This window comes from Epinephelus fuscoguttatus, linkage group LG20 (genome assembly GCF_011397635.1).
Source record: "Epinephelus fuscoguttatus linkage group LG20, E.fuscoguttatus.final_Chr_v1".
In the NCBI taxonomy this organism is placed as follows: Eukaryota; Metazoa; Chordata; class Actinopteri; order Perciformes; family Serranidae; genus Epinephelus; species Epinephelus fuscoguttatus.
Genome location: NC_064771.1, coordinates 8,439,354 through 8,466,771, shown reverse-complemented (window position 1 = coordinate 8,466,771; position 27,418 = coordinate 8,439,354). Strand labels below are relative to the sequence as shown.

General features: G+C 39.3%; 2 protein-coding genes across 5 annotated transcripts; both read left to right on the top strand.

Moving 5' to 3' along the window:
* Positions 1-971: 971 nt before the first annotated feature.
* adprm (ADP-ribose/CDP-alcohol diphosphatase, manganese-dependent) lies at positions 972-4,760 on the top strand. The gene is made up of 3 exons (XM_049564258.1): positions 972-1,912; positions 2,765-2,887; positions 3,316-4,760. The coding sequence occupies exons 1-3, from the start codon at positions 1,339-1,341 to the stop codon at positions 3,636-3,638; spliced, it is 1,020 nt and encodes a 339-aa protein (XP_049420215.1). The 5' UTR covers positions 972-1,338; the 3' UTR covers positions 3,639-4,760.
* Positions 4,761-6,700: 1,940 nt separating this feature from the next.
* map2k4b (mitogen-activated protein kinase kinase 4b) lies at positions 6,701-27,414 on the top strand. 4 transcript variants are annotated; one of them, XM_049562728.1, is made up of 13 exons: positions 6,701-6,911; positions 9,832-9,867; positions 12,564-12,596; positions 13,721-13,823; positions 14,278-14,452; positions 14,687-14,806; positions 15,294-15,413; positions 15,510-15,561; positions 15,797-15,924; positions 19,298-19,375; positions 19,502-19,650; positions 21,556-21,601; positions 23,214-27,414. In XM_049562728.1, exons 1-13 carry the CDS (start codon positions 6,800-6,802, stop codon positions 23,325-23,327), a joined length of 1,266 nt encoding a protein of 421 aa, XP_049418685.1. In that variant the 5' UTR covers positions 6,701-6,799; the 3' UTR covers positions 23,328-27,414. The 4 variants fall into 4 exon arrangements, with proteins under 4 accessions (XP_049418685.1, XP_049418687.1, XP_049418686.1 ...); XM_049562730.1 differs by lacking the exon at positions 9,832-9,867 and having other exon boundaries at positions 6,702-6,911; XM_049562729.1 differs by lacking the exon at positions 12,564-12,596 and having other exon boundaries at positions 6,702-6,911.
* The last annotated feature ends 4 nt before the right edge of the window (positions 27,415-27,418 follow it).

Genomic DNA, 27,418 nt, shown 5'->3' with positions numbered 1-27,418 from the left:
AATGGGGGCGTGGTAGTATGCTGATTGCAGATTGCGGACACGCGCCTGTCAATTTAGAATGGTTCTGATTTACTAACATACGCACGGTGGTGAGAACAAAATTTGCCGGTACGCACGTGTCATGAATCCGACGGTGATTTTGCGCAAGTACGTATTTTTTGCGGAGAGTAAGAACATTTCTGCGCAGATATTAGTGAATGAGGCCCAATGTGCCAAGAATGCCCTACTTAGATTTTAACTATAGAGTTCCCCAGGAATGAGTCCTCAAACCCGTCTATGAGTTAGAATTTTAGCACTCATAGTTCCCTTGTCTTGAAGTTAATGGATTGTTTAAATGGGTTTTTGGTTAGGTAGGCCTACCTGAAATAAGGTCTTTACACAAGCTTCAGAGACCTTAAAGTTTTGATCTACGACATAAAATAGCCTACATCAGTAAAAAACCCACTTGTTAACTTTCGAGCTTCTATACATCCTTAAAACGGTGGTTGCTAACAAGTGGCTAAATGAGACTGCAGATCATACCGAGCCGCACTGGACACGGCTTTACAGTCTTGTTATGGTGGTGACGCTGAGGTCATGCAACCATAATGTAATTCATTTATAGCCTAACGTATTTGTTAACAAGGCGATTCCCTCCAAAGGGTAAGAACTCCTGAGGTGTAGGTTTTAAAGTGTTCAATTTAATATGCCAGTTTTGGAGGGAAGATAACGCTTGCAAAACTGCACTTGCCAATGCACTGAAACTGGAGTTATAGTAATCACATTATTTTTATTCACATGGATGAGCTTTTATTTGTTATAGCCTAATGCTTTTGTTTAATATAAAATGTTAGAAGAGTTTGTTTGTTTAATATAAAATGTTAGAAGAGAAAGCAGTTAATCTTCTATGTAGAGATGTAATCTAGGCCGTTTTTCTTTGTTTTGTTTTTTTTAAAGTCGGCCCTCGTATATTTTGCTTTACAAAAACGGCTGTGACCAAGCTATCACGAGGTGAGTAGCATTGTAAGCATAATTAATAGCGATATACTTCAGTTTGTCTGTGTGTTTTTGTATGCAAGCGGGTCTGCTGCGGTCTGCTGACAGTCCAAAATGGCGGCGGTAGGACGAAACCATGGGCGAGTCTGTTGCTATGGGGCGTTCTATTGAGTTTCGCCTCTTGGCATCCATACTCTTTGATGTACTGTCATCGTGTAGGACGTCAGCGGAAGTTCCGGCCTGTATGGATTTCGTCGTGTGAGGCAGTTAAGAGGTTACCGGTACTCGGTCAGCGTCACCTGTATACTCAACTGTATACTCCCTCGGACTCGGACACTATTTATTTCGAAGACAGCATCCAGGATGGACGACTGTCCCCAACAAACGCCGCTGTTTACCTTCGGTGTGATAGCTGACATTCAGTACGCAGACCTTGACGACGGATACAATTATTCCCGGACGAAGAGGCGGTACTACCGGAGCAGCCTCCAGCTGCTGAGGCAAGCCCAGGATAGTTGGTCAGAGTCGGCTGTCAAACCCGAGTTTATCCTCCAGCTGGGAGACATTATCGACGGCTTCAACAAGGGCCCCGGCGCGTCAGACCGAGCGCTGGACACCGTGCTGAGAGAGTTCAGCTCCAGCCCCGTGGAGGTCCACCATGTGTGGGGGAACCACGAGTTTTATAACTTCAGCAGGAGCGCGCTGCTGCGTTCAAAGCTCAACAGCACACCGCACACTGACGGGAGCCTGAGTGGAGCCCGGCCCGGCAGTGACATCTATGCCTACAGCTTCAGCCCGTTCCCCGGCTTTACATTTGTGGTCCTGGATGCGTACGATGTGAGCCTGCTGGGCAGAGACAAGTCCAGCGGACAGTACAGCGAGGCTCTGACTTTGATAAGACAGTACAACAACAACGAGGATCTCAACTGTCCCCCAGGTATGCTGGCTAACTAGTCACACTTTTATTTTGTGAGTAGGTAAATATTCATTATGATATTATTAAATTCAATACAATTTATCAAAAATGTATTTAAATATCATATTTGTGGTGTATTTTTAATCAGAATCCAGAAACATTTGTATTGCCAAATAGGTTTGCAAAGGCATTTGTGTTGGTGATTCAGTGCAAAAGTCAAGATATTTACAATAAAAAAGAAAAAAAGGAAAAAGATGTATGTAAAAAAATATCCGTTTTTAAAGATCTGTACAGTTCTGTGTATGAATATACAAAGTATTGACCAGGGGCTGTGCAAAAATAGTGCAGTGGGTAACAATGACACCTCACAGCAAGAAGGGATCCGGGTTCAAGCCCACCAGCCGCACTTCTGTGTCTGGATGTTGATTTGGGTTATGGGAAAGGGACTGATTCAGGCTTAGGTAGGAGGAAACAGTCTTCAACACAACACTGGCTCCCTCTCACAGTCCAAAGGTGCACGTGAGGTTAATTGATGACATGTGCATTTGTGTGAATGGTTGTCTGTCACCGTGTCAGTCCAGTGATGGTCTGGTGACCTGTACCGGGTGTATCCTGATAGGGTTTGGCAGTATGTATTTTCTCATACCTTCATACCTTTCTGATGTTTCACTGGTGTGTATCGTATAAGACGTATTTGTGTTGGAGAAAAAAACAGTCTATGTGGTTTGAACTGCTTTAAGATTTTTGAAACCTTTACTCTAAAAGACATAGAATTTTCATTACTTAACTCTTGAATGAGAAGCCAACTTCAGCCTACAGTCTTTCACTGTAAGTCCCATCAAGTAGTTTTAATTGTCTCTTCTTTTGTTTCAGTGGCTGAGAGCCTGTTGCAGAGGTTTACAATGTTCAACGGTGGTTTCAGTAAGGACCAGCTGGACTGGCTAGATTCTGTTCTGTCCTCAGCCGACAATAAACAGGAAAGAGTCACAATTGTCAGTAAGTGAAACCTATTGCTTTTACAAAGTGTCAGTTACTCAGATTAATTTTGATTCCTGACATCTTATTTCTCATTTATTTAATTCTGAACAACGGAAATCAACATCGCACAACCGTAATAGCAACTTTTCCAGATGAAGACTGGGTGTCAAACTTACTGTGTATATATGTGGATAAACTGTCTTGCTGCTTTCCAGCCAGCAGCTTAGCTTGCTAACTGGCAAATTGCTGCTGCATTGCTGGTTTAGAACAGTTATACCTGTACTTTCATGTGGTCAAGCACTACCTGATTGAATCATATCATCCAAAACACAATACAAGGTGTACAGGGGGGAGCTTGGTTACAGGCTGTGAAATATAGTGTTTACATCATCTGCTGTCCTGCTGCATCAGTTATAAAAAACCATATTGTTTGTCTTCTTGCCCAGGTCACCTCCCTGTCCACCCCTACTCCACAGAACCCGTCTGCCTCGCTTGGAACTTTGATGAGCTCTTGGCCATCATACAATCCCACAGCAGTGTGGTGTGTTTCATGGCTGGACATGACCACGACGGTGGATACTACCTAGATAAAACCATGGGAGTGCACCACCTGACGTTAGAAGGGGTGATCGAGACTCCACCCAACAGTAACGCCTTCGGCACGGTGTCTGTGTATGAGGACAGGATGGTGCTGAAAGGCAACGGGAGGATTCGAGATCGAGTGCTTCTGTTTCCATGCCAAAGTGACACAGGTCATAGGGCAACATGACACATGCTGTAATTCAGATGCTGTCAAGGCAATATTTTTTTATTTAGAGAGGTATATTCTGGACTGGGACATTTAGAGGATGTTTGTCACATTCTTTGGAGAAGTCAGGGAATTTTACACAGGTCACTTTACAAGAAAGAAAATCTCCCATGACACAGGCTTTCCTGTGTTTTTCTCAGATGAAAAAAAAATTTAATATTACCTCACTTCTGTAATGGTACTTTAACTTTCCTTTCTTTTAGTTATATTAAAGATGGGAACACTTTCGAAAGTTAACCACTGACAACTATTACAAAAACACACACCCACATATACTCTGTTTTTGTAGATGATGCTTGTTATGTTCACTTACCTCAAATAATTTATTGCACTTATCAGTTTTTATTATTGATAATCCTGACAGAGCTGAAACTTCTGTATATCTTATTATACACTGGTTGTGTTTAAGTTGGAGGTTTAAATTTTGCATTTTTTACACACATATTTTAAAAAGAAAGTTTCTTGCAATTGCTGCCTTTTTGCATGTTGCATATTGCACACAAGTGATTTTAACATATTATTTGCTGAGTACTGTATTGTGCAGAGTAGTGAGAAATTTGATTGGTGCAGTGTACTGCTAATTATCACTGATATATTACCCAGCTTTTAGGTGAGAAGATCAGCAATGTAAAACAATGCAACTGGTAATAAAATCTTTACACCAGCAGTAGTTGCACATCTGTGTCTGGCCGAATATCCCATCCACATCTCTGGCATCTTATGCTGCATTCAAGTTTAAAGAAAAGTGGTGGTGGCTTCAAGCATTCTGTTAGGGCTTTGTATTGGCAATGAGCTGATAATACAATACATATCACTATATAGGGGTTATATTTCAATTTGAATATATTGCTGTAAGCAAAGGCATATTGCAATTTAAAAAAACAAATTTTAGGAGCTAGCAGTGCCCCCTTTATAACTGCCTGTTTCATAGGCTTGTGTTCTGTCCCAGCTGGCCAGCAGCGTTGTTAGACATTGATACTTGGTTGAAATTAGGTTGTGATGTTGGATGACTAAAATTCAATGTCAGGTCTAATGCCAGCATCAATTTGATGTAGAATTTGAGCAGACAAACAAACAGATGACGTGATATTTTGTTGTACTGTTCAGTAATTGAAATCTGACATCTTCCGTGTTTCATGCCGAGGTCCTCTTGATGTAGAATAGTGACGTTTAGTTGTAAGGTATGGAGAACAAAACCCAGTGTATCCTAACATCATTAGGTATTTAAAATGTCAACCTAATTTTCATTGCAACCAAATTTAATGTCAGCAGCCAGCTGGGTTGTGCTAGTGATATGTTGTTACTTTGTAGTGGAGGAGTAAAATGGCTGAAGATAGATTACAACACTATCTAGCGTTGGGGGTTTGAACACAACACAAAATAAACCACTACTACAAATGTTTGCGTATCAGTTAAAAATTGATACAGCAACACAAAACATAATATCATGATACTCAACTATATCATTTTTTTCTCACACTCCTACTTTCTATTACTTTAGTTTTTTTTTTACTTGAATTTCACTCGAGGTAGGATTATGAACCCCAGTCTGACATCACCCTGCACACTGCGGCAGTGCATTAACACTTGAGTTTCTGCTTGCTGATGACAGTGTGGTGACAAGTCATTTGTTAGTAATTAGATGTTGCTTTGTGTGAAAATATAACCAGTAGACGACAGTAGAGACATAAGAAACACTCAGATCGGTAATATGAAGGAAATAGTATAAAGGGAATTAAAAAATACAACAAAATAATCTTGACTTAAGGTTTGTGGAGCTTTCAACTGCAACTCAGTCTTCATTAGGTAGCTGTATATGGCATTCTCTTATAAATAGGCATCTTCATGACAAGTGAGCAAACAAATAAAGACCATGAGATGTGGTTGAAAGCCCTAATTTAGCCAGTAAGTGGTAGAAGTGTGGACTTAAGGCACGACTCGGACTTTAGGCACAAATTTTATCAGTTTAGACTCGACAAAATCAAAAAAACACTTGCAACTTGACTTGGATTTGAACACCAATGACTCGTGACTTCACTTGGACTTGAACCTTTTGACTTGAAAATATTTGATACCCTGTGCTAAACCAAAAGATTAAAAAGGATGTTAAGGTAGGGGATGTCGTATACGATAAGTATTCTGTTTACTATTTCAAAAAAATCTACATTTAAAAACAAAACAGGACAGAACACAGGTTCTGCTGTGGTACTGGCTAATAGCACTATATGCTATGAAAATGCAACATCTACATTATTGTTTATGATTTAAGCTTGGTTGCACTTGTTTAAAGTACTTGATTTAACAAAAAAAAAATTATAAAAAGCACTGATGTTTTTTGTAAATTGTAAATATTACTCTGATGTTAAAATGGCATTACACTTGGATAAGAGTGCATTATGACTTGTTAAGGACTTAGGATTTGGGACTTGAGTCTGGCTTTGTTCATTTTGACTGTGGACTTGACTCGGGACTTCAGGGCAAAGACTTGAGATTTACTTGTGACTTGCAAAACAATGACTTGATCCCACCACTGGAAAGTGGACCTGGAATTAGGGTTATTTTGCCAAACTACCATTTCAAAGGTCAAGAATGATGCTAATGCTAAATGCTATATGACACATGTAACAGTGACAAGAATGCAACTGTGAAATGTAAGTGAAAAATAAAACACTGCTAATCACTCAGTTGTGTGACTCAAACAACACAAAGACTGTGAATCAGGAGGGACCAAGTGCTACAGCATCACAGTAGCAGTGCAGGTTAAAGGAGCATACCTACTTTTGTGTTTACCAGTTTGTTTAATTAGATAAGATAAAAGTGGAAAATTGAGTTGATACGGTGTATACAATATAGGACGTGGAGTGTGATGAGATAAAGAGGGAGGTATAATACGCAGAGTGTGCTTATTTGCATGAAAACTAGAAATGTGTCAACAATTACATTATAAAGTCATGATATCGGTATTTCCGACACACCTTGAAGGCAGCTGCGGCACAGACGTGGCCGTGGCGCAGCTGCTGCGTTCAAGTGTCGCAGTGTCCCGTTTGGTGGAGGCAGAGAGGAAGTTTGACTCTGCACTGCAGCCTGAGCGCTGCTGTTGCCCACAGGAATACAACACAACAATGGCGACTCCCAGTCCTGACAGCAACTCCACAAGCTCCAGCAACAGCAGCAGCATAGTCGGATCCACGTCGCACCATTTTCACCCGCAGACACAGAGCAGCAGCATGCAAGGTAGGCAGTGACCTTTATTTCACATCTTTCTATTTCTACTGAAGACTCTGGAATTAGTAGGAAAATGTAGCTTGTAGCTTCCCAGAAGCAAAAAACCACAGAATAATCATACACTTCCGGTCAGAATTTTCAAAATAAGATCCTCGTTGTTGTCTGTAAGATATACCATTGAACATTTGTTAATGTTTATAAATGCGATTTTGTTAATTGAGAATTTTTGAATGTTGTACTTATGTAGACGTTGAATGTAGAGTTCGGTTTGACACTGTCAAGTGTTCTAAGTTTTGTACTGTTAGTAAATACAGCGGGCCATGGGGGTGAACACTACTAACGGGCCAAACCACCTGTCAAATGTTTGCAAAATATGGAAAGGAAAAATCGAAGAAAGGAAAAAATATACAAGTGGTTGTAGATTTGTTTCACTTGCCAGCCAAAAGAAAATATTGGCAATCTACTGAGTGGCTGGTAGATTTTGGAATCAAGCAGCCACAGTGGCAGGTGCACTTAGAGGTTAATTTCTAACCCTGACCACCAATCCTATATAATCCGTGACATGTTGTTGACCAACACTGGATAGTAATATGTAATAGTAAAATTAGCACTAGGGTTCGGTGTTGACATTGCACACTTAGTAAAGCTAAAAATTTGACAACTCAGAAACTACAACTATTGCTTAGGGACTGTTCACTATGTATCAGAGTAGGGGGGGCTGATTGTGGTGTGATCTCTTGGGTTTGTCTTTTAGATCATAACCTTCTTCTGAGATATAAGTATTTTTGTTAAATTTTATATTTTATTTTTCTTATGCCTCCCTGAGTGACTGGGGGAAAATGCATGACCCTCTCTCATTAGAAACCATATTTCACAGTTTCTGGTTATGATAAATGATGTGATTTCTAAGTCTTCAAAGAAAAAATGCCTTTTAAATCCACTTGTGGGTTTGGGGGTTCTGAGGCTGTCTAAAAGAAATATAAAATGCAACCACTGAAAGTTAAATGTCCCTCCCTTAAGCCAGATTGAAAAACTCCCTCTCCAATACTTGAAAAATTAATTGAAGTTTTGGACCACCCACTCCCCTCTCATATATAACGAACAGTCCCTTGGTATCATACAAATTGTTAAACTAAATACATCATGAATTCGAGTATGATCTCTGTCGTGTCGTTAGCTTGTCAAACTGTACGCTTTTATTTTGAAGAGCGAATTGCGTAGTTTCCGCTAATGCTCTAGCTTTCTTTGGCTAGCTTGAAGTAGCTGCCTGAAACTTCACGGCTCCCAGTTAGCAGTGATGCAGTAACCCCTGTTTAGCTGCTGATCCGACTGACCTGTGGAGGCACAGTGTCTTCATTCCTTTAGTCTGACACTATTTTCACCAGAAACAAAACTTAAATCAACGTGTGGCATCGTAAAGATGCATTTTATGAACGTCTAATCACCGATATTATTAGCACCAGGCTGCTAAAGTAGCACCAAGGCCTACACTCAAGTGTTTCTCTCCACTGAGCCAGGCCACTGTTTGAATGCACCGCTGTCTGTGAATATACAGTTAAATATAATAGCACTATTTATCGTCTTAAAACGATATTGCTTTAGTCCCCTGACAACATGACGAGGTCCTTCTCGTTTAGTGTGTCGTGAACGTTCGATAGCGTCAATGTGATAAACACCTCAGTCTGTAACACAGCTAATGTAACGTTAGTAACTCAAACAATATGTCTGTCGTTTGATAATGTGATGCAGGGTCTGTACAATTTAAGTTAACTGCTAGAGTCTGCTCTCTAAATTCATTATCGGACAAGAAGCCAATCCTTTGGTTAGCCGAGAATTGTTTTTGCCTATTTGACCATTCAGTCACGAATGTCTCTATAAGATGTGAGCTACATCAGTGCCCACTGGTACAAGTCAGAAAGTCCTTACAGAAAATGGCAAAGCAGCATCCAGTGCCAGCTGAGGTGGATGGATCTGTGGTAACGTTCAGGGGTGGGCGATACCACTAAATTTAGTTTTGATTCGATACTTATACAGGGCCTGAATCGCTGATATCAATACCAGTACAATACTTTTTTATTAATAACAGTGGCTACTTTAATGTAGGGTAAAGCAGTGTGTCATGATTTTGAGTTGAACAATCAGTCTGCTAAAGTAACAGCTATGATGATTGTAACACTAACCAATGCTGCAGATCTTATATGACTAAAATATTAATTTCACTACCATACACCTGGATAATTATTGCCTCAGCCTCTTTGAAAAGACTGTGACAAGTGAACTCTGTGTCTGTGTTGGGGGTCTGGATGCTGAGGCATTTCCCTCCTCCTCCCTTCTCTTCAGTTGCAGCTCCAAGTTCTCTTTCTCATGGTCTTTTCTTTTTCATTAGGCCATCACTGTTATTACGTGTCATATTAAACAAGTCAGGTTGGAGGCCATGGTATGTGAAGCATATGTTGTTTGAGCGCAGACAACACAAAAGCATTGGAGAAGCAGTACATCGTACAAACAGGTAGGATGTAGAAGGGACAAACTAATCATTGCTTGGTATCAAAAGTATTAATATTTTGGTATCGATCCTCCCACCCCTAGTAACGTTAACTGATTTGGGATCATAATCAAGTTATTATGTTACTTATAAACACTTGTATGCAGGCACACCCAGCATATTGGTAACCAGTTAGCATACAGTAGGCTGTACCTTTTTGTGATGGCTAAATCTTACTGGAAAAAGACATCAGTAAGACAGGGTTGTGTCCGATAATGGATGTGTTGATGGTGGATAACGGACGACATGTCCATTGATGGGTTGACTTTTAGATACCTATTAAACAGCAGTTCAGTCATGTATCCAGTGGTCAACACATCTTGAGTTGTATTTCTTACTCTGTGGCAGATGTCTAGTATCAAATGTTTTATCTAAACCTTACAGAAACCAACAGCTGCTGGAGATGTCAAAATGAAACAGGTATTCACACTTATTTTATAAGATTTTAGCCTGCTGTTGGGGATTGTGTGTTTATATTATGTTTGATCAGGACATGTGCTGGCAAAGGGATTCCTTGAAATGTTCCCCATCCACATTCCTCTGTTGATCATTTGTGTTTCTGTTTGTTTTATCCACTTATCTGCCTGTTCCCATATTAGAATGATCGTATAAAGACACAGTAGACAGACCCCACGGTGAGACACTGCATCAAACAGCCCTGTCTGAGTTTTTTCCTCAGCAGCACAGATATCAAAATGTGGCTTTTTTAGTGACACTTCTTAGTGGTATGCCACTTTTAACTTATGGTGTTAACAGTGCTGCTGTTCGACTGACTTATGGCACATATTCAGACTTGAAAAAAGAGGGAACGCCGCACAGTCAGCTCCAAATGAAAAAAGGAATTTTATTTAGGACAACGTTTCGGCACAGGGCCTTTGTCAAATGTTGAGACTTGACAAAGGCCCTGTGCTGAAATGTTGTCCTAAATAAAATTCCTTTTTTACTTGGAGCTGAGTGTGCAGCGTTCCCTCATTTTTCAAGTTTTCTACTCCATCGCCAGCACCTCAACAAGACAATCTGCAGTGTGCGTTACTCTTCTCCTACATATAAACAGACTGTCAATTAAGCTTGGACATAATCTGTTTTTCATACCCGGGTTTTATGGTATATGATAATATTTGTGTAAGTGGCTAGTTCACCACATTCCACAAGCTCTCGTAGCTTTTTTAGTCTAATTAATACACAAAATAAACAAAAAAATGTCAAGAAAGTAAATATTCTTACACCTATTTTCTGTATTAAACAGAAAAATACAACCATACACTTGATGATTCCAGGTTGGTCTCTTTCACTGTTGTAAGACTAGCGTAATTTTAACTCGTTAACGTATCGTAAAACACACTTCATTCAAACTTGACAGAAACAAAATAAAACTGACTTAAACCATCTCTGTTCGTCTTTACACTATATTAACAATTGCCAACTCTGGTTTGGTCAGAATAAACAATACATACACAGAGTTAGATGATACTTGCTCTACATGCTAAAGGATAAAAGACACTATTACCAGTCCTGTAACGTTATTCCCAGTTATGTCTTTTTTAAAAGGTAAGAAGTGCAGTATGTCAGTGAAACAGCTTAATCATGTATGTGGCATACTGTCACCACAGAAGTGGGACATATCAATGGAACATGAGTAGTAGGACTGCACAATTTTATTTTCTTGTCGTCATCACAATGTCAACTTGCACAATAAACACATCGTAAATGACAGCAGCATGGCATTCAGGGATTTTATAGTTAGTTGAAAGGATCAGTTGAAAGCGGCATTTAGAAAATTAGCTTATAATTCCTTTTTTCATTGGTGCCTTTTGTGTTCAATTCAGTGTTCAATTTGTTGAGTAAAAGAATGCAGGGAATATTTTTTTTCATTGTTCTAATTCAATAAGCAATTTGTTGTATTTTAGCAGAATAGTGAATGCAGCAGAAAACTGAATACACTTTAATATCTGTAATATCTTTTTTGTGGGTTTTGTATCGCATATTGTATATTTTCCTCATATCATGATGCTGTAACAAGTAACATATCATTATTTCATATCTTATGGAATAGAATAAAGAACGTCCACACACTGTCTCCCACACTTGCAAGAATAGTTTACTTACAGGGTTTGCTGAGAACATAACTAGAAGATTACTCTCTAGGTGATACCTAGAAAATAATGAGAAGATAACTGTCTAGGAGATACCTAGAATACCTAGATATCTGGAAGAAAAGTGAAAGCTAACTATCGAGTGGATATCTAGAAGATAATTATCTAGGGGAAATCTGGAAGATAAATATGTAGGAGATATCTAGAAGATAATAAGAAGATATCTATCTAGGAAATATCTGGAAGAAAACTAGAGAGATAATTATCTTGGACTTATTCTAGAAGATAACAGATATAACAGATATCTGGAAGATAACTACATAAAAGTTACCCAGAAGTTAAGTAGAAGATAACATGATAAAGGTCTCAGTACCGATATATTGTTCTTGTTTCCAATGAATTTCCTATTGTTGAAAGTGTAGCAAACAGTGTGTGGGAGGTCTTTGTTCTATGATAATCGGCCCATGGTCCTCTCCTTTGCACCTGTCAAACTCAGGTGTGCAAAAGTTTTGCCTCGTGATGTGTTATGTCAAAAGAACAGCAGCACACCAACTGTCAACAGTGATGTAGCACTTATAATTAGCATATGCCACTAAAATGAGATTGGCAAACCATCTGCCACTTTTCTGTCTCATTTTTATTGTTTAATGTTAATAATAAATAAGTGATGATCAATGAATAAGTGATAACTGCAGAGGGTAACAAAAAGATGAAACAAAACAATGAAATATTTTAATACATTCTGCTAATGGGCAAGTGTTGACTAAACTTGGTAAAACTGGACTATCCCTAATTCCACTGGGAATACAACAGAACCATATCAAGTTACAGATGGTACAGCTGCATAGCAATGCACTGAACTAGACCTTCCAAAATATGGTGCTTCTTTTACCATTCAAAGCAACCTGCCCTGTATTCCACTTTCAGCACTGGCTCTTGCTGGAATGGCACTACTGAAAGTGACCCCCTAACACTCAAACAAGCCCTAAGAAAATGTAGTAAAATGTTTTTTCTTTACTTCAGGGTTTCAGATAAGCCTGTCTGGAGTGCCCCAAAGTAAGCTATAGACTCGCACACAAAGCACACCGACCTCTGCTCTTTGTGGGTACACCTCAGTAGTCTAAAGTGGTTTCCTTTCCTCACTGACTTTCATTGAGCTGTTTCTGTTCAGTCATTGGCTGCGTAGTCATCAGTCAGCGTCATTATTGAGCTCCAGGTTCTTGATGTATTTATCATGCTCATATTTAATTGGATAAAATAGGTGAAAGGAAGCCACTGTATACTATTGACACCGCCTGTGTGGTGCTCTGGTAGTTGGGGAGTCTGTCCACTGTTCACTGCTGTTAACTGTCACAAATGCAGTTATGGCCAAGAGAGATTTATTTGCACCGGGGCTTAAAGGTTAAGGGATCTGTTTGCACTCAGGAGCTGGTTACACAGGGCATGGCAAAGACGACCCAACACTTAAACTCAGCACTTTGCACAGAAGCTAGTCTAATCGCCACTTATATTCTAGAGATGCATCCTAATATGCACTTACAGGTGACGGACACATTTGCTGTGTTTAAATTGGAATCAAGTGCTATCTAAGTGTTGGGTCACTTTGATATCTCGAGGGAACGGTTCAGGTTTGAATTGCACATTTTTAAGAAAGTGGAAATGGAAATGTCTTGGACAGGGATTTCCAATGTCAGCATCCTGCATGGGGCTCTTTTTGACATTCCAATACCTTGAATAAATACACAATTTGGATGAAATAAAATCCTCTAGAGCTCAAAGAACAGGTGCAATGTCTGAGTATTGGGAACCCCTGAACATCTGGGCACTTTGCTTGTGTTCAAAATGCATTTTGTGCTTCCTCTGATCTTAAGAAGAGCTTGAGATAACCCCAAGGTCATAAACAGGATCTTAAAATTATGCCACAAAGGTTTTCTCCACACCAATCTCAACTGACCTGTTAGCCAGATCTAGCTGTACAAAGCACAGATACCTGGAACCTGGTCATATGAAAGTTTTGTGGCATGGATCTCTAATTGCACTCATGTAAAGGCTTATCTCAAGTGTGTAGAGACAGTGGCTGCTGAGGTGAGATCACACTGTGTGTACCAGCTGGCTGAGCCCACAGTGTGGTGTGCATGTTTTGGGAATCTGTATCTGTTTCTGTCTCTTTGTCCTGCCAGGTAAACGCAAAGCTCTGAAGCTGAATTTCGCCAGCCCTCCAGTGAAACCAGCCTCTCGGCTTCCGCTCCATCCAACGGCTCCGTCTTTCCAGAACCCTCACATGTAAGTAGAGGCGGCTGGTGACGGGATCTAATGGGAACTCTGTCCGCTTTAGATAATACATCTGGGCCAGTGGATCCTGTATTTCAGCCAGTCCAAGGAACAAACAAGTTTTCTCAAATTGACCTGATGGTGGGTTGATATATTTGTCTTTCTTTCCATCCTCACCTTTGTCATTTTGGGGGATGGAGGCAGGAAGTGATCTACAGCAGACTTTCCAGCCTGCCTTCATACTTTCAAATCAGCCCCTCAAAGAGTCCATTCATATAGGAAATCTCAGATTACAAAGCCACATGGTTTTAAATATTTATCCTATCTACATTAATTTATAATGCATGTTCCTGTCATGGCTCTTTCTCTACCTCCTCCTTCCCCTTCCTGTGGAGTCTTCCTCCTACTCTGTCTTATCTGTTACCTCATCCAATCCTGACTCATCCTGTCCTCTGTGCTCCTCCAGAGAGCGCCTGCGGACACACAGTATCGAGTCGTCAGGGAAGCTGAAGATCTCTCCGGAGCAGCATTGTGACTTCACTGCAGAGGATCTAAGAGACCTCGGGGAGATCGGTCGCGGGGCGTATGGCTCCGTCAACAAGATGGTCCACAAACCCACGGGCCAGATCATGGCTGTCAAGGTGCTTATAGACTCCTCACTTTATCTGAGTTTACCTCATCCAGAACAACAGTGAATCAAAATACAGGAGGTTACCATTGCCCTCAAGGCCGATTTCTATTTCGCCCTGAAGAAGTTATTTCACTTATTCAAGATTCTCACATGACTTATGGCTCTGTCTGATTTTGATTGTCACAAGTAGATGATCAGGAAAGGAAGAATAAGTCTGAAGTGTCAGTGTGTTTGTGTCTCTCAGAGGATTCGCTCCACTGTGGATGAGAAGGAGCAGAAGCAGCTGCTGATGGATCTTGACGTGGTGATGAGGAGTAGTGACTGTCCCTACATTGTTCAGTTCTACGGCGCTCTCTTCAGAGAGGTCTGAAATCACCACATCATCCTGTCTTGTCTGTGACCACACTGATTGTTTAGTAGGGGTGTAACGGTATGTGTATTCATTACAGCACCTTTGGTTCTTTATGCAACGTACATTTGGTACGTCCTGTGACCCAGACAGTCAGAATAGTCTTGTACTGTCTAGTACTTTAAAATGCGGAACAGAAATTCTAGAGCACAAGTTACCCACAAATTTTTGGCAGCGCACAGTTGCTGTCTATGAGATGTAGGATGCCAGCTGGCTGAGCCTGGTTAGCCGAGTTAGTCAAGTATAGTAGAGAATAATTTGTGTCTAAATAACAAAAATAACAAAACCAAGTCATATACCGAATTAGACATTTTGTGTACCATTACACCCCTAGTGTTTACTATGTAGCAGCACTCGTATGGAATCTAATATTTCAGTGATAACCAGTGAATCCTGCGGCTGCGTCAGATATCAGTTACTAACCTTTGACTGTCTGTTTCAGGGGGACTGTTGGATTTGTATGGAACTTATGGCTACCTCATTAGACAAATTCTACAAATATGTATATTGTGCATTAGATCACGTCATTCCAGAGGAAATATTAGGCAAAATAACATTAGCGGTGAGTAGATGATTCACTTTTTCCTTATACATTTTGATTTTACACGCATGCATATCACGGAAACAGAAGTGATGTGTCTTATTTTGTCTTCAACAGACCGTTAAAGCACTGAACCACTTAAAAGAAAACTTGAAAATAATTCACAGAGGTAAGTCTTATTGTTAAAATATTTCTAAAATGAAAGGCATTAAAATTCAGATCTAATATTTATGGAATATTAAGTAAAAGCCATCTCATCTAATTGAAAGATAGCTGGTATTTAATGTCAGCACACAGTATTAGTTGTTCACAGTATCAAATCATTTACATCGGTTCTACCATTTAAAACATTGGATGAATTCTGTTGTTATTCTGTATGAAACTTTCTGTTTTTGTCATTTTAGACATCAAACCTTCCAACATTCTAATGGACCGAAAGGGTAATATCAAGCTGTGTGATTTTGGCATCAGCGGTCAGCTGGTGGACTCCATAGCCAAGACCAGAGATGCAGGCTGCAGGCCTTACATGGCGGTAAGTGTCAGTCATAATCAGAGATACAGGCAGACATTCACATATCAGATAACACCACATATGTGTGCACGACAGAAACAGACTTAATGAAACAAAAACTGTGACTGAATCTCTATATAATACTAGTGATGTAAACAGTGTTTCACTAAAACAGAATTTGAAAATAAAAAAGTAAACAAAGTTGATATTTCATATCATGGTGATGGAAAGTGATCAGATTGTATGGAAACCCAGTTTCACCAGTGTGATGAAAAAAAAAGATGCTGTAAGTCATTAGAATAACAAATTTAGTAACTATAGTAACTCATTATTTTGAGACGAGGAAGTCATTTTGAGAAAGTTTCTCATAGGCCCTGTCCAAAAACCCGCATTTGTGCCCTGAGGTCTTCCCCTAAGTGCACTTGCCGAATGTGCAGTTAGGGGTGTAAGTGCGCAAGGGACCGATGCTGTTTAAAAAGGAGAATTGGGACAGTTGTGTACACGTCACTTCCGTTTGGGTCCAGCTGGTCTGTCTCCTAGGAGACGAAACATGACATTAGAGCAAATAACGTTGTTTGCAGCACTGCTGCTGCAAATGATAAATAGATACAATCAGCGAATGATGAGGAGGATTAGGAGCCGCAGGAGAAAGCAGCATCTACATCAGATCCAAGTATTGATGCTGATGCCCAACCAACAGGTAAATTAAATTAAATTTTTACTCTTGAATTTACCTGTTAATAATGTGTATATTAGCTGTAACGTCTTTTTTTACTCTACCATTAACATAGCCTAGATTACCGTTATTCCTATTAAAACGTTTTTTTGCTTGGATAAATTGTGGTAAATTACCGGAGAAAAAGTAGTTCTGAAGATATACGGGGGACACGTAACCAAAAGGTTTTAAGCTATAAAAAGTATGCATGTGTTTTGTTAGACTATTTCAGTAATAGTCTAAAATAATTCCTCTGTTTACCTACAGCAGCTGACGAGGGTGTGTCGTGAGCTGTAGTAGTAGGTATATATATATAAGGCTAGTACATCTTCTTCCTCACTAATAATAGCCTACTGGTTCTCTGTTGGAAACAGCCGATGAAGTTTTCGTTAGCCGTTGCTATCCTGCGCACCTGCACGGCGTGGTGATGAACTGTCTTATTGATGTCTTGCGGGCCTGCACAGCGGAGTGATACTGGCCAGAAAATAGTCCCAATTGATAGCAAGGTCTGACGTAATGCGGGGATGTTTTAAAATTATTGAAATAGTCTAACAAAACACATGCATACTTTTTTGTAGCTTAAAACCTTTTGGTTAAGTGTCCCCCGTATATCTTCAGAACTACTTTTTCTCCGGTAAGCTACGGGCCATTTCTCAGAGCAGGAGGCTCGTTGAGAGTAGTGACACCGTCACATCAGAGCTACAGATGGTCAGCGTTTCACACAACTTCATGTCCAAAAACCTGAACTGTCACTTTAACGGCTCGCGGACACGTCAGTTACCGTTTGAAGGTGGTGAGTTGTACCGGCCAGCTGTGCAGTGTTAGGGCGTCACGACCCTATGGAGGATTCTGGGTAAAATCCTTCAGCGAAGTGAGGTCTGATGCGCACTTTCGGAAGGGGTGCATTAAGGGTGCAGGTTTTCACCCCTTGATAACAACAGAAGACAATTGGCGCACCCTACGCACTTGCGCCCCTTATGACAGGGCCATAATTTTAAGAAACTATTTTTTTTTTAGAAAGTTTCTCATTATCTTTAGAAACAAAATCATTATTGTCTGATACTAACTCATTTTGAGAAATTTTCGATTAACTTTTAAAAAAAGTTTGCGATTATTTAGAGATAGAAACTTAGCTGAGAATGATGAGTCATTTTGAGAAAGTTTTGCATTATTTTAAGATAGTAACTCATTATTTTGAGCTACTAACTCATTTTGAGAAAGTTTTTAGTAATTTTGAGAAAGTATCTAATATTTTGTGAAACTAACTTTTTTTTTTTTAATTAAGTTTCTTATTATTGGCCAATCATTTTGAGAAAGGTTTTAATTATTTTGAAATACTAACTCAATTATAGAAAAGTCATTTCTAGAAAGTTTTTAATAATTTTAAGAAAGTTTGTCATTATGTTGAGAAACCATTACTGATTTTTCTTCTTTTTTTGAGAAAATTTCTCATTATTTTGAAATATTAACTAATTTTGAGAAAAGTCATTTTGAGAAAGTTTCTAACAACTTTGAAAAAAGTTTGTCATTACTTTAAGATAGATAAGTCATTTTGAGAAGGTGGCATTATTTTGAGATAGTAACTCATTATTTTGAGCTACTAAGTTATTTTGAGAAAGTCTTTAGTAACTTTTTTTTTAGAAAGTTTCTCATTATTTTTTAGAAAGGTTTTAATTATTTTGAAATACTAACTCAATTATAGAAAAGTCATTTCTAGAAAGTTTTTAATAATTTTAAGAAAGTTTGTCATTATGTTGAGAAACCAACTATTTTTCTTTCTTTTTTGGGGGGAAAATTTCTCATTATTTTGAAATATTAACTAATTTTGAGAAAAGTCATTTCGAGAAAGTTTCTAATAACTTTAAAAAAGTTTGTCATTATTTTGAGATAGAAACTTATTTTGAGATGTCATTTTGAGAAGGTTTGGCATTATTTTGAGATAGTAGCTCATTATTTTGAGCTACTAGCTTGTCATTTCAAGAAAGTTTTTAATAATTTCCAGAAAGTTTGTCATTATTTTGAGGAACCAACTCTTTTTTGTTATAAGTTTCTCATTAGTTTGAAAAATTAACGAATTTTAAGAAAGTTTGGTATAATTTTAAGAAAGTGTGTCACATTTTTAGCTCATTTTGAGACAAGTCATTCTGATTAAGTTTCTAATAATTTTGATAAAGTTTCTGATTATTTTGAGATGCCAACTCATTTTTTTAAATACAGTTTGGTATTATTTTGAGACACCAAGTTGAGAAACTAGCTTCTGATCATAATGAATTACAGGATATTTTTTTTCATCACACTGGCAGAAATGGGCTTCCATAACTTGACATCAGGGCCATGGTGGGAACTTTGATTGTGTTAGAGAATAGATGAATTATGACAATCAACTTCATGTTGTTCGTGTAATTTTCATTTTCTGATTCACCATGGTTTTAAAATTTCAAAACTAAATGCTCAATGATGATGAACCATACAGTTTTTGGCTATTAAAACTCAAACAAGTATAATAAACATACTAAGGGCAGTGACAACACTGCAGTGGTATTGGCTTAAACTTTACCACATTTAAGGCGCTGCTCAGTTTATGACCCTGACCTTTGACCTCCCCTGGATGGAAACTGTCCTGTGGGTTCAGTGAAGTATCTCAGTCTAACAGAGCCCATTTCTGTGTGTGTGTTTCAGCCTGAAAGGATAGACCCCAGTGCTTCCAGACAAGGCTACGATGTCCGCTCTGATGTGTGGAGCTTGGGAATCACCCTGGTAAGACAAATAATGTAGTCAGCTTTAACGTGAAATCTTACCTTTGTTATGTCTGAGCGAGGCGGAATGGACAGAGCTGTTGTAGTAAGAAAAATCCAGTCCATCAAAGTCTGTGTTTGCTTTCAGTATGAGCTGGCCACAGGAAGGTTCCCTTATCCCAAGTGGAATAGTGTTTTTGATCAGCTGACTCAAGTTGTGAAAGGGGAGCCTCCCCAGCTCAGCAACTCAGAGGAGAGGCAGTTCTCCCCCAAGTTCATCAACTTTGTTAACCTATGGTAAGCACCACTACACTCATCACTCACTCAGTGTTACAGGCCTCTGATCAGTGTGTGAAATATACCACTTCATTCATAACTGAAAACATTTGAAAACAACTGAGCGTCACAGTTCTCTCTGGGCCAAAAACAAAAACTTATCTCAAGATTCACATTTAGCTTTTTAAGAGTCTTCAGCCACATCAAATCATACCAAGTTGTCTTCATGTGACCTGAGTATAGAACAGAGCCATCAATCAATGGACAATCACAACTGAACAAACTGTTCGCTGGTGAAGACTTTGAAAAAAATTTTAAAGCTAAAGAAAACCTGACCTTTAGTTCCTTTTTCAAAATGTTAAAAGGTTAAATGTGATAAATATGACAGCCTTTTCTGGAATGACCTTCCAACCACAAAGATGAGTAGTTACAGCACATTTTTGTTCATTGGTTTATTCATTGCTGTTTAAGGACTTATTACTTATTTCTTTTAACAAGTGAAAAATCTTGTGTATAATATAAATAAGCTGTGTTACTTGACATTTGAATACTTAAAGGGAAATTTCGGTTTATTTCAACCTGTCTTCTATTGTCCTAAATTTGTTTCAAGTGACTAGTGACATAAAAATAATAGCATGCTAGCCGTTAGCCTAGATACAGCCGGGGTGCATAGTAGCATCAGACCTGTTAAAACGTAAGTGAACGGGCAACCTTCAAGTGCAAAGTTAGTCCACTAAACAAGCTTTTTTTCCACAAAGACCGCCTCATATCGTTAGGATAAATGTCAGATAACATACAGAAAACGACATGTAAATTTGTTGTCTTACCTTACCGGTGTGCTGCCATGTTTGTTTACCATTTAGCTCTGCTTTCCAAAGCACGGCTGAAATATATCTCGCCAGCTCTAGATAAAGCCCAGCTGGATACTACTCCAGGTGGAGGTGTCTCGTCCTCGGTCACATCCAGACCTTGAAAATAAGGCTGCAACCGGTCCCATTCCTTGCAACAGAGGCATTCCTCTTCTGTGGGCACTGGGGCACAGCATTCACAGGTACACCACCAATCTCCAGAGCTACGCAGCCTTGCAGCAGCCATTCCTCCTCTCTCGTCCTCTACCTGTTGCGCCTCTCTCTCCTCAATTTCACGAAGTTCTTCATCAGTGTATTCTGGCTCAAATAAATAAGGGCAGCCATCAAACTCTGCAAAATCAAATTCCTCCTCCACAAAGTCGAAGTCTGGCAAAAAGTCAGCCATTATTCTATAAATCTTTCATAAAATAAATGAATGAACTTTTCAGGCTACTGTCCGGTTCTGCCTTCCAGCTGTTGCTGCTTGTTCAGGCACACTATGAGATTGCTGCTTGTTCTCGCGATATTTCAGCCGTGCTTTGGAAAGCAGAGCTAAATGGTAAACAACAAACATGGCACCACACCGGTAAGGTAAGACAACACGTTTACATGTTGTTTTCTATATGTTCTCTGACATTTATCCTAACGATATGAGGCGGTCTTTGTGGAGAAAAAGCTTGTTTAGTGGACTAACTTTGCACTTGAAGGTTGCCCGTTCAATTAAGTTTCAACAGGTCTGACGCTACTGTGCACCCCGGCTGTATCTAGGCTAACGGCTAACATGCTAACTATTATTTTTATGCCACTAGTCACTTGAAACAAATTTAGGACGATAGGAGACGGGTTGAAATAAACCGAAATTTCCCTTTAAATGAGCTTTAAGCAAGTAGTATTCAGTCTGTGCTGCTCACCTTTATCATTTCACAGTTTCAACGCACATTTACAATTACAGTAAATAAAACATGCTGAACCTCATTATGATTTTAGTATGTTGCTTCATTTTTGAGACCCCACAGAAGTGTGTGCTAAGGGTTCAGTACCTGGTTGTTGTTGAAATTTTTGCTCTGTTTCTGTCCAGCCTTACAAAGGATGAATCAAAAAGGCCAAAGTACAAGGAGCTTCTGGTAAGTTCTTTGACTGTCGTCACACATCAATACCTCAGACTCATAGAAATAAAAAGAATAAAAGTCTATTTCTGTGTTCAGATCAGAAGTGTCTCCTCATGGTGCTGTCTGTGATTCTGAAAAGACCAGTGAATTTTGAAGTAACACGACAAATGAAGTGTATACCTCACAGGGGGTGGTGTGGTGGTAGAACACAGTCTGCTGCATAATATACCATGCATAGAGTTATGAGCTACAGTAGACTCATTGACACACAGTCAGCACTGGAAAGTAAAATTATAGTTCTTTTTTCATGACATATTACATATTATTTAGTGTGTTCAAAAGCTTACATTTAGCTAAAGCAGTGGTTCCTAAACTCCAAATAACTCCAAATTAGTGGTTCTTTTTGAACCTTTAACCTGTACTAACTAAATATTTTTATGTAAACATCAGAACAAATTACTGTGTTATGTGAAAAGGTTTGCCACAGTGACACCCCCACCGAGAACATTAACCCAACTCTGCAGTTCCCTGAGCTCTTCTGAGCCTTTTAGCCTCTTTGAGCTCATTGTTTTGGTTTTCCTGCACTATTAGGAAGCAGTGGAAAAGCCATGAAATATCCACTGTACACTGCTCTAGTCACTGAATTCATACAATTAGTGATAAGCTTGTGAACATAGTGAAACATCTAGCAAGCTATATATTTTCTGAGCTGGTAGTTACCAAAATGAAGCTCAAAGGAGAGTGAATATTAGACTTTGTGGGGTAATGCTACTTCCCTTTTCACAGCTAGCTTTGTATGTACATATTTTTAATGGTATTTACCATTTGTTTTTGTATATTATGTTTTTGATTCTGATAATCACCTCAGTGTTTTCAATAATTGTGACATTTGCCAGTCACTCATAGCACCAAGGTTAGCCTGATTTTCAGAGCTTAGCCAACATCAGGTTGCTGTGGCTCTCTACATTCTGTGCTTGGAATAGTTGCCAAAATTAAAGTGTCTGACATACACTGTCTTGCATAAGCAAGGAGTAAAGCTCCGTGGAGCTGACTGCCCTTCTCATAGACTTAACAATGTTTTTTTACATTTTAGTAACTAGCTAGACTGGCTTATCGGCTAATCTCGCTATTTAAAGACACTGAGGTGACTATGAAAATGGTCAAAAACGCTACATAAACAAACAGTAAATACTATCAACAATATGTCAGTCGCAAAATTAACCGTAAAAAGTGAAAAAACTAACATGGATAAAAAAGCACTGTGATCACTAAGGTCAGAGGAGGAGGTAACGTTACTGTATAGTTGACAGGAAGTGAACAGACATGGAGATTATTAAACAGATCCTTCACACTGCATTGCACAAGTAGACAAAAACAACACAATAATCAGTGTTGACCAGTAAGGCTCAAAGACAATCGCCAATCTGGATCGACGGCAAAAAAACAAAAAAAAAAAAACAAGTCCTGATAGGGTAATTTCTATTAAATACATGTAAACTAAACTTCTCCTGGAACTCAGTTAACACATTATTGCTGGCTGTCTGAGGAACAACTATGGCTACACAAATGAATTTTGCCACCAGTGATCTTCAAACTGAGCCTGACCCTCACTGTTTCTTTTCTGCAGAAACATCCTTTCATTCTGATGTATGAAGAGCGCTTCGTGGACGTCGCCAGTTACGTATGTCGCATCCTGGATCAGATCCCCGCCTCTCCCATCTCTCCCATGTACGTGGACTGATGGAGTTTGGCTGGGGGTTGGGGTGGGAGGGGTGGGGTGTGGTGGGGGGTTCCCCCAACGTGCAGTGGGAGGGACACTAAGCTTTGTGATGCAGCGCTTTGACATCTTAGCCCTCAGAGTTACGTAGGATCACCTGTTAATTCACACGTTCCAAAGAACAAAGGAACTAAGTCCAAACAGTGTAATGAGCAGAATATTGTTAACTCTTCCAGCTCCCATCACCTCATTATAGTCAGTGAAATCTAAAATATCATCAGCCATCTTCAGCCAGAGAAACTTGAAGACATCGTCTTCGTAAAATGCAATGCATCTTTTCATGTGGGGAAAAAGGAATAGAGTATATACTTGAAGTCGTTGTACACAAATACAGAATCTACCAAATAAAATGTTGAACAGTGACACTCATGATGTATGAACAAAAATAGCCAACTATTGAAATGTACATTGTGGACTGTATGTATGCATATGTGTGTTCACCTCTGAATTGTCGACATGTACAGATGTATGCTGATAGACCTACTGTCTAAACACACACACACTCTCTTTTCACACAGTTTGTTGTGGGCACCTTCACTCGTGGTAAATGAATGAGTATGCAAAAGCGTTTCTCTCTGGAGAGCTCATGGATTCGGTAGCGTGGCTTTACTTCTGTCTTTTTTTCAATATGCAATCTGTGAGAGTTTGTCTTGACACGTTTGGGACATATACATTTCTCACATCTAACATTAGCCGGAGTTTGTACCTTTCATGTGTTGTCATTATGTCTGAGTCACAGAGCTAAACATGTGGTTTCTTAAAAGAAAAATCCTCAACTTAGAAGATCATGTACCAGAAGTATCACACTTCAAAGTTATTTGCAAAATTGCTTTATGCCTCTTGTGACCATCTGGATCAAACAGTATTTTGTCCACTACATAGTGAGTTGACTGAAAAAAAACCCTAATTTCATTGTATTCGAAAAACAAGCTTGTTCTCATTCCCAAGTCATCAAATACTGACGCTTCGTAAACCCATCAGCAGCAATACTTGGCGCTCAGAGCAACTGACGTAGTATAAAGAGCAAGAAAGTCGGAACAAAACCTGACTTTCATCTAGGAGAAACCATTTTGTGTTTTGCATGAAACCAAAAGTCAGTGTTGTTTTTTCATAGCATATCTTGTACCTATGTCCTGTGTGAAACCACAACAACCACCTACAGTGGTAGCAACTGACATCACCCACGTAACATATTACCGCCACGTTATGCTACATTACAAACATAACATGATCTTTTTTCTAGACCTATGCAAAGTAGCGTTGCCTAAACTTAACCATGACGGTTTCATAACATTAATCATGTGCTACAATGTTTTTCAGCTGTGCATCACATAAAGACTCTAAAGGGTGCCCTGTGCGTCGCTATGAGACGCTGAGGGCCGTGACAAAGCATCTGTACTTGACTTACCAAAACTAAGAACTGCAGGAAGTGTGCAGGTTTTTGCTTTTTCCTAGAGATGGTCGATTCCTCCTCAGACAAACAGATGTTTAGCTCTGTCATTCAAACACAATTATAGTTCATAAGATGCACAAACTGCAGCTAATGCAATGCTTCATTGCCTGATGTAAAGTTACTTTAGGACATTATGTCCACTGATGTAAATGTGTATGTATATAGTACATCTAATCTGCTGTTCCTGGCAGGTTCTGCTTGACAGTTAAGGCTCAAATCAAGCGGTGAGGAGACCTGGGTGCAGAATCGAAGTGTGTCTGTATGTTTCAGTTTGAGAATGAGTCCTAATGCTCCTCAGCAGCCTGCCATAGCACTGTACAGTTAAACTGCTCATCCACACTGATCACAGATGCACCATGCTGCCATATAAAGGCAAACAGTAGTGACTACAGTTTTTAAAAGTCCTGGCAAGGGTTTCCTCTTGAGAAAAAAAATGACATCTGTAAATGCTGCTAAATGACTGAAATGTCCACTTCTGTACCAACCACACAACTGTCAGGAGAGGAGGAAGGTCTCTCCTCACATGGTTACTGCTCTTTGACCCTTAAGGTCTTCATGGACTCAGCATGTTCCTCCGTGACTTGGCATGTCTGTCTGGCTTGCACTGATGATAGAATGTTTCCCACGCCAAACCATGTATTACACTTGGGTTGATCTCTGTAGTCTTAGAAGCGTTCCCTTACCTGTTTTCCTCCACCGGCGCTGATATACCAGGACAGGCTAAGGGGAGGTTGCAGCTTGAGACTATTGAGATCCACCTGCCGCTGTTCCCTCTCAGAAAGCCACACCTACCAGGTGGGGTCACTCCCCCGCAGAGCGGAAGCTACTTAACCAAACTGTCCATATGGATGGTGGTCCTTAAAACTGGGACACTGTAGAGACTTGTAATGAATTTAATGGATAAGGATGGAATTATTTACATTTTATATTTGTCAACAAATCCCATTAATATAATATTAAATACTACCAGGCTTATCTTTTAACCTAGCAAATACTAGTCATTTAATTTAATGTAACAGAGCTGATACAGTAATAACCCAGTAGGTATACAGTGATTTAAAGGGACACTTCACCTGCCAAAGGATGATTTGTGTATCGATTGCTTCCCCCGTTACAGTGAATTTGTGGAGAAAACTTTATCTTGCATGCCTCCACGGTTGATGAAGAACCATAAAATGAAATTCTCAATGACTTGAAGTCATAGGGGTCCACATTTAATAACAGCAAAACTATCAAAACATCCATTTCCAAACTCACATACAACTTGTGCAGTACAGTCCCAGTCTCAGGGGTTAGTTCAGGCCCCAGCAAGGTAAAATGTCAATGGAGTCTGGCTTTGAAGTGAGCATAGATAAGTTTCACTTTTAGCTCAGTTCCCCATTGGAAAGGGACGTCTGTTTAGGAAGTGCTGAGCATACCACTGGATAAATGAGACTTGGATTATACTGCATGAGTTGTGTGAGAGTTCGTGAACCCATGTTTTTATATAGTTTTGCTGTTGTTAAATGCAGACCCCTTTGACTTCAATTCATCGAGACTTTCCTCAGTTTATGGACTCTTTTTACAGTAGATGTGAGAAATACTTTTTTTTTAATGAATTCAGTGAAACATGGGGTGAGTAATGGATATACAAATGATCATTTGGGGGGTGAAGTATTTCCTCAAGTCAACAGCTGACTTTCTCAAGATCTGCAGAATTATTACTATTAGTGTGAAACTTTTAGCTTATTGTGAAGAAATTACATTAAAGGAACTTGCTGAAATGGCCACTCCAGCAATTTTAGTGTTGTGTTTGACAGCAAGAGACAGACTAAAAAATTATGGTCAAAATTGATTCAGCAAAAGCCTAGATATCCTCACTTTTCATACGGGGAAGCTCCAAAACCAAAAAAGAATAATCCTGTTGACATCATGGGGGTTATTTTCTCAGACTTGACAAAGCTCCTCCAGAGCCACAAATGAAGTTATACAACTGTTTTCAGAGGCTGAATAGTACTCCTGGTGACTATAAATTTGACACAGGTGTGAAATTTGTTGGAGTTCCTGTAATGTTTTATCAAAAATTCTATGATCTCTACAGATGTCAGCCATGTTGGCAAATGGCCACCATCATTGTTGAGGAGTTTGGGGTTGCATTAAAAGTAGATTTGTTGAATACTTGTGGCTTATTTGAGAGGGTAAAACATTACAACCAAGTTGGTGGAGATGCAGTGTCCAGTCATTATTCTCTCTTTAGTAAAAATGGAGAATTCTGTCAGCTCTGCTCTCTCCATTATTCTGTGATTTGAAATGGTGCAAACCCTGAGAAAGCCCACAGTCTCATCTGACTCAACAGACGGAGCCGTTACTGCAGTCTCCAGATGTGTTCTTCTCTCATGGGATACATTTCCACTGGTGAATATAAATCTCCAGGGTACATGTTGTATAAATTGCAATTTACTAGAATGTTCATATTAGATTATAAGATATTAAGGGCGATGAATATTATATTGTATCTTTATCGAGGGTTACAAATAAAGTTCCCATGGAAAATATTGAAAACCTGTATTGTGTGCTTCTTGTGAATTGGACATGAATAAAAAGTAACTGCAGAAATGATTTT

What these genes read in the sequence shown, in the direction of transcription:
- adprm (XM_049564258.1), top strand. Translation starts at nt 1,339, where the DNA reads ATGGACGACTGTCCCCAACAAACGCCGCTGTTTACCTTCGGTGTGATA. An exon ending in GGATCTCAACTGTCCCCCAG is followed by an intron (nt 1,913 to 2,764) that starts GTATGCTGGCTA and finishes CTTTTGTTTCAG; the next exon opens with TGGCTGAGAGCCTGTTGCAG. An exon ending in GGAAAGAGTCACAATTGTCA is followed by an intron (nt 2,888 to 3,315) that starts GTAAGTGAAACC and finishes CTTCTTGCCCAG; the next exon opens with GTCACCTCCCTGTCCACCCC.
- map2k4b (XM_049562728.1), top strand. Translation starts at nt 6,800, where the DNA reads ATGGCGACTCCCAGTCCTGACAGCAACTCCACAAGCTCCAGCAACAGC. An exon ending in GGAGCTTGGGAATCACCCTG is followed by an intron (nt 19,376 to 19,501) that starts GTAAGACAAATA and finishes GTTTGCTTTCAG; the next exon opens with TATGAGCTGGCCACAGGAAG. An exon ending in CAAAGTACAAGGAGCTTCTG is followed by an intron (nt 21,602 to 23,213) that starts GTAAGTTCTTTG and finishes TCTTTTCTGCAG; the next exon opens with AAACATCCTTTCATTCTGAT.